Source organism: Littorina saxatilis, linkage group LG11, assembly GCF_037325665.1.
Source record: "Littorina saxatilis isolate snail1 linkage group LG11, US_GU_Lsax_2.0, whole genome shotgun sequence".
Classification (NCBI taxonomy): Eukaryota; Metazoa; Mollusca; class Gastropoda; order Littorinimorpha; family Littorinidae; genus Littorina; species Littorina saxatilis.
In genome coordinates this window covers 35,381,055-35,391,054 of record NC_090255.1, presented here as the reverse complement: position 1 = coordinate 35,391,054, position 10,000 = coordinate 35,381,055, and the positions used below count along the sequence as shown (strand labels likewise).

Sequence of the window (10,000 nt, the reverse complement as noted above, 5' to 3'; positions counted from 1 at the left end):
GAGATTTAGAGGAATATATAAATATGGTAGCGGTATGTTCGTACGTGTGTGTGTCTGTGTGTGTGCCTGCGTTGGCGCGTGCTAGTGTGTATGTGTTATGAACAGTTTATTTATCAATGATCTCGCTTTAAGTTGGCTTCCACAAAAGATAACATACAACATCAACAAAATATATATACTATGCATTTGTTTCCTTAGCATATGTTTTTTTTTTATCTGATCTTTGTCTATATAATTTGGGTATAACACAGTCAAAAACAGTAGTCAAAACGACATTTTATGGTCAATTTTGCATTCAAACACAGGAAAGGTTAATTTATGGAATGTTTAATTACATGCAAACCGAACCATTTTGTGAATGTCTATCTGTCTGCCTATCTTGTTCGGATTTCTTGCTGTTAATCTTGCATTTGCATTTTCTCTATACTGTAAAATAAGTTCAGCATGCATGCTTTTGAAGCGTACTGTCTTTTGTCTTTTCCTTTAGACTTTCTTTCTAGGCTTCTTAGTTCTATTAAAGGTTTTCTTGCTTTCTTTTTGTATCAGTGAGCTTATATTCTTCTGGACATTATTATAATAATAAAAATACGAGAATTTATAACGCGCACATATCTCACCACAAGGCGACTCAAGGCGCACTCACACACATTCTTTCGCATTAACAACTCATGCACACTCATAGACACTTACGCATAAATCACACGAAGATGACAAGGCAACAACACAAACAGAGACATGGCACTCAAAAGTAAGCATGAAAAACAAAAGAAAATTCCAAATAATAATTATGTACATGGCTATTTACAACTGCTCTGATTTAGGCTTGCGGGTGAGGTGGGTGGTGGTGGTGGTGGTGGGGGGGGGGGGGGGGTTGTAGCGGGGCACTGTAGTCTGAGGATTATTTAGAGAAAAGAAAAGTCTTGAGGCCAGATTTGAATGCTTGTGATTCTTCTCTTCTAAGCAGCAGATTGTGCTGCTTGGACATATAAGATCTGAAAAATCTCTGTTATCTGGACTAGAAATAACTCTGGTAATAACTTTGGTAATAACTCTGGTAATAACTCTGTCGTGTTTGTATGGGTCGTGAAAGAGTGAGTTCCCTTGCTTTCAGTGAGGCAAGCTTTCCACACGTGGTTCTTGTCCACGTGTTTCAAACACACCTCTCACTGGTGGATGGCCTAAACTGTCACGTGGGCAAGTTTGACTCACTGAAAGCAAGAATATTCACTCTTTTGCCCGGCAAAACCCATATAAACCCGAGAGTGTTATTTCCAAACATCGTCTATTTTTATTATTTTTTGTTGTTGTATTGTTCTGATCATGAAAGTCATTCTCATAATATGCTGTTGTTTCACTTCACACATTAAATGAGCTGCGGGTTGTTTGTCTACTTTTACATGGGAATTGTGTCCTTGAGCCGTTTGTCTTTTTCTGTCAGATTGTATCACTCTGTTTAGTTTTAGTTCTTGTAATTCATTTGTTGTATATGCTTTATTGTATTTTGTGTTGCTTTTTTTTGGTCTTGCATATCAATAAACTGACAACAATAGAAAAAGAATGTTTGGTTGGAAAGTGGAGAGGGGATTTATTTTAACATAATTATGTAAAATAGTGACAAACTTAAGCTAGTACTTTAATCCTGAAATATTTCTTGGGGGGGGGGGGGGGGGGGTGTCAAAGGGAAAGTTCAAGTTTATTTTTGTGACACTGACATACATGTGAGTGTGTGTGTATGCGTGTGCGCGTGTGTGTTTGTGTGTGTGTGTCTCACAGTGACTGTTGCCTATCTCAAAAGGGTCCTTGGCATTTGTTTCCTTTTTTGTCTTCAAATGTGTTTTGCTTTGTTTTCGTCTTTGTTTTTGTTGTTGTTGCTTATGCCCTGTTTTTATTTTAACTGTCTTTCAAAAGGGTTTTCGATTTTTAACAAAATTATTCGTTCTTGTTGTTTTTAGCATGAGATGCAGGAGGCGTTAGGTGTACCGCGTGGAATGCGTGCAGACAAGTTTGTCAAACCTAAGCCGTGAGTTCCTGTAAAACCACTCGATTTTTGCTGTTTTGCATAACAAATCAATAAAGAAGTTAGTCGGTTAAGTTATTACTTATTTAGAAGACAGAAAATAGAAGATCAAATCATTATCCAGTCAAGGGAAAACCAGTGCCTGGCCTGTCTAAAAACACCTCCCGCTGGAGGGATTTTGCAGCCAGCGCAGTGAAGATAAAGGGAAAATTGTTCTCTGCGCGCCCGCCAGCAAGCAGGATGTCCCAGAACTGTATCAATGATAACACGATACATTTAGAAAAAAAGCTGCATCTTATGAGCACCAGGGTAGTTTACACATTTGTAAGGACCAGAATTGAATGTATGATTTTTGTTGTTCTCTCTCGGGTATGTGACCTGTAACAGGCCTGTTAGGAGTGTTCTCAGAGCATACATTCTTCATGCAGCATTACCAAGCAAACCAAAGGTTTTGTTGAAATACTGAATATGTAATCATGCATGAAATGTAGGCGCAACAGTCCATTAGTGGGTTTCCAGCATTTGTAAGAGCATGATTCTTGTAACCACTACATTGCGTGCTTTTGAATCATCTTGTTATTAAATGTCATTATTTCATGCTTGATAATGCTCCCTTTATGTTGTAGATCAGCAGAGCTGTTGGATTTTCACGAAAAGAAAGCAAGCAACAAATATCAGACGCTCTCCATGGACCTTGCCAATAAGTTTAAAGAGGTCCAGGACGACAAAGCCATGACGCTGCATGATATACTGGAACAGATGGAGAGGTAAGACATTGTTGTGTGTGTGTGTCTGTCTGTGTGTGTGTGTGTGTGTTTTAGAGATAGACATACCATACATTTCGCGAGAGGTAAGCGAGTAACAAGTACCAGACATTATCCTTGGACCAGGCCAACACGTTCAAAGTCAATCCAAGACGACAAAGCCATTTTTTCTTCTTCTGCGTTCATGGGCTGAAACTCCCTCGTACACTCATGTTTTTTGCACGAGTGGATTTGTGCGAGTATGACCGTTTGTACCCCGCCATTCAGGCAGCATACGCCGATTTCGAGGGAAGCATGCTGGGTATTTTCTATAACCCACCGAACTCTGACATGGACTTCAGGATCTCTTCCGTGCCTACTTGGTGTTGTGCTTGCGTATACACACGAAGGGGGATAAGGCACTAACAGGTCTGCATAGAAGTTGACCTGGGAGATCGGACAAATCTCCCTGGCCGCGGTGTTGGATTGATATTGAAATTGAGATTTTTGTGTGATTTCCACGAATCAGACCCCGCGGTTTGAATGTTCTCTCCCGTTGGGGTGGCACCCACTTTCGGTAGTGCACTTCAGTCCAGGGGTGAATCTGAATGTCGAAGTTCTCCTGGAATTGGCGTATGGCTGCCTGAATGGCGGGGTAAAAACGGTCATACACGTAAAAATCCACTCGTGCAAAAACATAAGTGAACTTGGGAGTTTCTGCCCATGAACAAAGAAGAAGAAGAAGAATGTGGAAGTCTTTTAGAGACTGGTCAATTCATGGACTGTTTGATTGCAGAGAGAGGCTGTCCAAGTGTCAGAGCAAGTACACGGCAATGCACACGAAGACCAGCAGCGTACACAGAGCACTGGACACGATGAGGCGAGAAGGGGAACACATGCTGCAGAAACCGCTGGAAGAAGCTTTGCGGAGAAAATCGTCTTTGAGAGGAAACTGGTCTGTTTCTGAAGTTTTTTCTTTCTTGGCCTTATTTTGAAAGGACACTGGTCTGTTTCTGTGGTCTTATCTTTCTTGGCCTTATTTTGAGAGAAAAAAACAGAGAGAGAAAATTTCATTATAACAGCCTTTATTCAAATTTTACAGACTTTGTTTGTTTATAAATCTGGTATGCTTTGATTATTTCAATGCACCTCATTCTCTCAGGTACGAGGATACTGGTTTAGCATAACTCTCACTTGACGTTTTGTTACACCCCCGGTATAGGGGTGTGTATAGGTTTCGCTCGATGTGTTTGTTTGTTTGTTTGTTTGTTTGTGTTCGCATATAGATCTCAAGAATGAACGGACCGATCGTCACCAAACTTGGTGAACAGGTTCTATACATTCCTGAGACGGTCCTTACAAAAATTGGGACCAGTCAAACACACGGTTAGGGAGTTATTGGTGGATTAAAATTATACAAGGACTTATAAAGGAACATCTTAATGGTCAAAGGGAAATAACCATTCTCACTCAGTCACTGCCACCAACTGAGGTTATTTCCCTTTGACGGGGGTGTTTTTCCTACCTCGTAGGAATTTCTTGTTGTGTCTATAATTCAGAGCTCATACTTTTCTTTGTTTCTTAGGTCTAGATCTGTGCATACTTACTTTCATTTTATTTGTTGAATTGGCACGTGCTTCATCACAGGTATACTGACCTTCATCAAAATATTCCCAGTCAACTGATGAATCTTTGGTACTATCAAGTTATTCTCAACAAGCTTCGCAAGTACGGCCTGGTAAGTGTTCGTCATTTTTTCAGATTGTGGTTTACAGTGGGTTCTAGAGCAAAACCCCCTACAGTTTGAAAGATATATAATGCATTTTTGAGACAATATTGGGTGTTTTTGGTTGTCTTTGTTTTTGTTTATTTGCTTGTGTGGTTTTTGAAAAGATTTATTCATGTGGTAGTCAAATTAAAGCTAAGTAAGCCAGATTATATATTATTACCTTAGGCGGTCATACTCAGTGGAATCAACTTGTCCAAATTACACCTTATAAAAGAGGGAGTCACCGTCTGGTATAAGATACAAATGTGTGCACTAAAATTGAAAGTGCAGATGTAACTGATCAATAAAGCAAGGAAAACACGCAATTCAGGTAAATTACTTTCGTCAAATGATGAAGAATTCATGTCGGAATGGATTTATGGTACATGGTATTATTCCTATACGTGCAATGATACCAGAAATGCAAGTGCACAAGAAATTCACATGCAAAATATGCTTGTATTGTCATTGCTGTCCAAACAACAACAGGCAGTACAGTAATGTACCAATTAATTTGCAGAAAGTACAATTGTGACCCTCCACCACGAAATGAGTCGCATGTCACCTCGCGCGGTTCTGCGCTTGGCTTAATAAAAGTCCGGAGAGTGTCTAGTAACAGTGTGAGGGTCACCTCAGTCACAAGCTTATAACTCAAGCAGTTTTCGCTCTTTTCTAAAACGGGTTTCACCACTGGATAGAGCATAAATAACTCTTTAGGAAAATGTGCAAATATGAAAATCATGCAAAGGTGACATGCGACTCATTCCGTGGTGGTGGGTCACAATTGTGCTATTATTTTTGGGCAAAAGGTTTGATATTGTTGATGAGTCTTTGCATTCTTTGAGGTTCCACTGTGTGTATGCCAGATGTGCGCTTTTATGATTTTGTATCACTATGTGTGTTCCTGTGAATGCATATAATGGCGTGTACCTTGTCACGTGATAGCAGACATAGATGTCATGTGTAATGGTTGTGTGTTGCGAGTTCTCTAGAAGCTGAATTGTGTGTAGGGCCTACACACGGAGTTGGTTTTCTGTGTGTTCCTGAAAAGACATATACACAGCCTTTGTATTTATGTAACATTTATTCCTGCAGTTAAGGTTTCCTTCATTGAGCCCGGAATTGACTTCGCGAAGTCTTTTTTGGAAAAAAATCAGTGCCAAAGTTTCGTGGAGCAAGCTTTGTGAAGTAGACTTCACCCAATGGCCATGTTGGGTTTGATGCGTGCATGCCTGGTTTTCTCCTGTAGATGGGTGTCGGCACAGAAGGTCTGCCCGCTGTCCTCAGCCAACATGCTCCGTCTTCATGGCAGCTCAAATTTTTTTATCGAGGTTCTCTCCTCTAGATCCGCCGTGTTTCGCCTAGGGGCTTGCGCTGCCTAGTTGATAGGGTCACCTCGTAGAGGATGTGGTCATAGACCACGCACGGGAGTTCTTGGGATAGGGAAACGTTATGCTAGTCCGGAGGGATTACGCCACAATGGCCACCTCGCGAAGACCCAGGGTCCTAGACTAGGGAGGTCCAAGGGGGAGCACCGGGAGGGCTACCCCTCTACCCGCACCTCCAACACAATCCCTTCCCCTGGTAGCTTCATCCCCAAGGAGGAAACAGAGCTACCTGCAACACCCCACTTCACCCAATGAATATCAGGCATGAAGATGTCTTCTACAGTCGGTTCAGGAGATAAAATTAGATCTGAGGACATACTATTTCGCTAGAGCTGAGGAACAGTTTAACTCAGTTAAGTCACTTGTCATACCAGTAGTTAAAGATCCGGTTTTGAGAAAAGTGGTGACTGTAAGTAATCCCAGTAAGTTTGTTTGTTTGTTTGTTTGTTTATTTGGTGTTTAACGTCGTTTTCAATCCCTGTAAGTGAGGAACAATTAGTTAACAAGAATCACTGAAAAGCATGCAGTGTCTTAATGTACACAATCTCAGTTTTAAGGAAGCAATCTACAGAGAGATCTTTAAGTCCTATGGACATCGATTTACATATGAAATCATGACTTATATGTTTGATAGTTTCCAAAGTATTTTTTTCTTCTTTACTTTGCACTAATGCCGAGTTTCTGTTCCAGTAGGAATTGATTGAGCATTCGGTACTTTTTGGGGGAACGTTTGGAATGGGGGTGGGGGTGACACTATAGTTGAAGGTCTGACATTCTATTTAAGACTCCAACTTGGCGTAACTTATTCCTGATTCGTATTCATGATTACCTGTTTGTTGGTTGTTTTTCTTCTTTTTTTCTTTTCATTTTTGCTGAGGTAGACACATGTTTCCATATTAACAGTTGCAGGATCTCTCAGACCAGGATGACCAGGATCATGTAGGTTGCTTCATTAAGCAAAGCTGGTATTCTCTTTTCGTGCTATGTATTCTGTTCTTCAAGCAGGGTAGCTCTGGGCAAAGCTATATTGCTCTTCTTTCAAGCAGACTATAACGGGGGCGAAGCTTAATTCTCTTTTCATGCTATCTATTCTATTGTTCACGCAGGATACCTTTGGGTAAAGCTATATAGATCTTTCAAGCAGTCTATAACGGTGGCAAAGCTTAATTCTCTTTTCATGCTATTAATTCTTTTTGTGTTCTTCTTTCAAGGAGAGTATAACGGTGGCGAAGCATAATTCTCTGTTCATACTATCTATTCTGTTCAAGCAGAATTACTCTAAGCAAAGCTAAAACATAACTCTTCTTTCAAGCAGAATGTAACGGTGGCGAAGTTTAATTCTCTTTTCATGCTATCTATCCTATTTTTCAGCAGATGTAACTCTGGGCAAAGCTATATAGCTCTTTTTTCAAGCAGTTTATAATGGTGGCGAAGCTTAATTCTCTTGTCATATGCTATCTATTTTGTTTTTCCAGCAGAATAACTCTGGGCGAAGCTATATAGCTCTTCTTTCAAGCAGTTTATAATGGTGGCGAAGCTTAATTCTCTTGTCATATGCTATCTATTTTGTTTTTCCAGCAGAATAACTCTGGGCAAAGCTATATAGCTCTTCTTTCAAGCAGTTTATAATGGTGGCGAAGCTTAATTCTCTTGTCATATACTATCTATTTTGTTTTTTTCTAGCAGAATAACTCTGGGCGAAGCTATATATAGTTCTTCTTTCAAGCAGAAAATAACGGTGGCGAAGCTTAGTTCTTTTTTTTCAAATTGAGTTTAATTGATGTGTTCATGTTTTTTATTAGCCACGTAGCAAGAGGCTGTCAATTAAAGACGCTCTACCACAGGTATTGTTTCTGTAACCACGGCAACCGATTCTTTGCGTGCATTTGAGTGTGCAGACTCTGAGACCACCACACAACTAAAATCTAACTTCCCAGTTTTACACTGATATAAAAAAAAATATTAAAAAAAGGAAAAGTGAAGACTTGTAACAGTGCAAATCCAAGCCTCCCAAAGGTTTTGTTGTTGTGTACATTGAAACAAAACATCACGAACATGTGTTTGATCCAATTAATCAAGTTTGATATTTTTACATCCCCGGTATAGGGGTGTGTATAGGTTTCGCTCGATGTGTTTGTTTGTTTGTTTGTTTGTGTTCGCATATAGATCTCAAGAATGAACGGACCGATCGTCACCAAACTTGGTGAACAGGTTCTATACATTCCTGAGACGGTCCTTACAAAAATCAGTCAAACACACGGTTAGGGAGTTATTGGTGGATTAAAATTATACAAGGACTTATAGAGGGACATCTTAATGGTCAAAGGGAAATAACCATTCTCACTCAGTCACTGCCACCAACTGAGAAGGTTATTTCCCTTTGACGGGGGTGTTTTTCCTACCTCGTAGGAATTTCTTGTTTTTGTTAACGTTTGTTTGATGGTTGTTCCAGTACGTTAAAATGTGTGTTTTATCTGTGTGTGTTCAAACAAATTCTGTTTGCAAGATCTTCAGTTCCAACTGGATATATTTAAAAATCAAAACTCATAGTATTATCTCTGTCTCTGTTTCTTCAATTGTTATTTGTCAAAAATTAATGCACCTGTGTGAGTTTTCGAAAGTGAAGTTAATTTATTGTTGGTGAGCACTTTGCAATGTTTAACAAACTGACCTGTTTGCTGCTTGGATCATGCTGATCGCATATCTCTCTCTCTCTCTCTGTCTCTCGTTATGCCTATATGAATTCATTATATTATGTTGTTTATATGCGTGCGGATGTGTTATTGTGAATGTAAAGGGCACGTTGTAAGATTAGGCCCTTGGCTTAAAATGTTTACCCTTTATGTCAATAAAATGTTCTAAGTCTAAGTCTAAGTCTCTCTCTTTGTCTCTCTGTCTCTCTCTCTCTCTGTCTCTCTCTCTCTCTCTCTGTCTCTCTCTCTGTCTCTCTCTGTCTTTCTCTCTCTGTCTTTCTCTCTGTCTCTCTCTCTGTCTGTCTGTCTCTCTCTCTCTCTCTCTCTGTCTCTCTCTCTCTCTCTCTGTCTCTCTGTCTCTCTGTCTCTCTAGCCCCCTCTCTCACGTGAACATTTGCAAAGTCTGCCACATATCTAAGATGTTTAATCTGAATGGGAATTCAGTGCTCAGGGTGTGCGCCTTTTTTTGTCTCACTAAGATATCGAGAGGTGCAGAAGAGGAGGTCACAGACAGAGTAAAATGTTATCTCTTGATGGAAATGGTAGTGGGACATTATTTTGTATTTATGTGTTTTAAAAAATATATATATTATTTTGTATATCTTCTTTTTCTTTGGGAACAGCTGAGTTTGTCATTGCGACAGTTTTAAAAACTAATACTTCCTCGTGTCCAAAAAGAAGAATTAAGTTTGAAGCAGTAATTGGAAAAGGGGGCGAAAAAAAAAAGAAGAAGGATTTTTTTTTTGGAGAAAACAAATGTGTTTCTCTGCTTTAATTGCCTATTTCATCTAATACTTATCAAGGGTGTGTTAGCACACCCATCACATTATTTGCGTGCACATGTAATTTGTATAATTAAAGGCTTTGAAAGCTTATGCAGCAATCTTATTTTGTAATCCAGAACATGTGATCACTTTTTATCACAATCTACTAAAAGAGCATCTAAAGCTGCTGACAATTGTTGCCATTTAAATCCCAGTGCTGCAGACAAAAATGATGATTATTTTAATAAGACATTTTCTGTTAGATTTGCTTAACTAAATAAGAGGCATACTATCCTTGCATCATTTGTTTTTGATTGTGAAGTATTTGTATTTTCACTGAAATTTGTGTCAGCATGCTTAATGTTCTAGGTAAAGATTACGCGATTGAAATGGTTGGAAACAAAACTTACGGCGAACCCCCCTAAAGCTGAGACATTTCCAGAAGTTGGACGTCAAAAATAGGCAAATTTGTTTGTTTTAAATTGGGGGGGGGGGGGGGAACTTGACAAGCAAACAAAAAAACGATTACAAACAAACAAGCACGCAACACAAAATCACGCAAACAAAGTTGAATGCAGAGACATATGATAACCTGATTCGTTTTGCTCCTGCTGTCTGTATGTAATT

General features: G+C 39.5%; 1 protein-coding gene across 1 annotated transcript in view; it reads left to right on the top strand.

Annotated features, from left to right (window-relative positions):
- Positions 1-10,000, top strand: part of LOC138980352 (coiled-coil domain-containing protein 60-like) — a gene marked incomplete in the record, with an annotated part of 44,218 nt that overhangs the window by 33,212 nt on the left and 1,006 nt on the right. Inside the window, 5 exon segments of the mRNA XM_070353221.1 lie at positions 1,953-2,020; positions 2,644-2,784; positions 3,557-3,715; positions 4,408-4,498; positions 6,820-6,855. Of these exon segments, the coding sequence (XP_070209322.1) occupies positions 1,953-2,020; positions 2,644-2,784; positions 3,557-3,715; positions 4,408-4,498; positions 6,820-6,855 (495 nt within the window).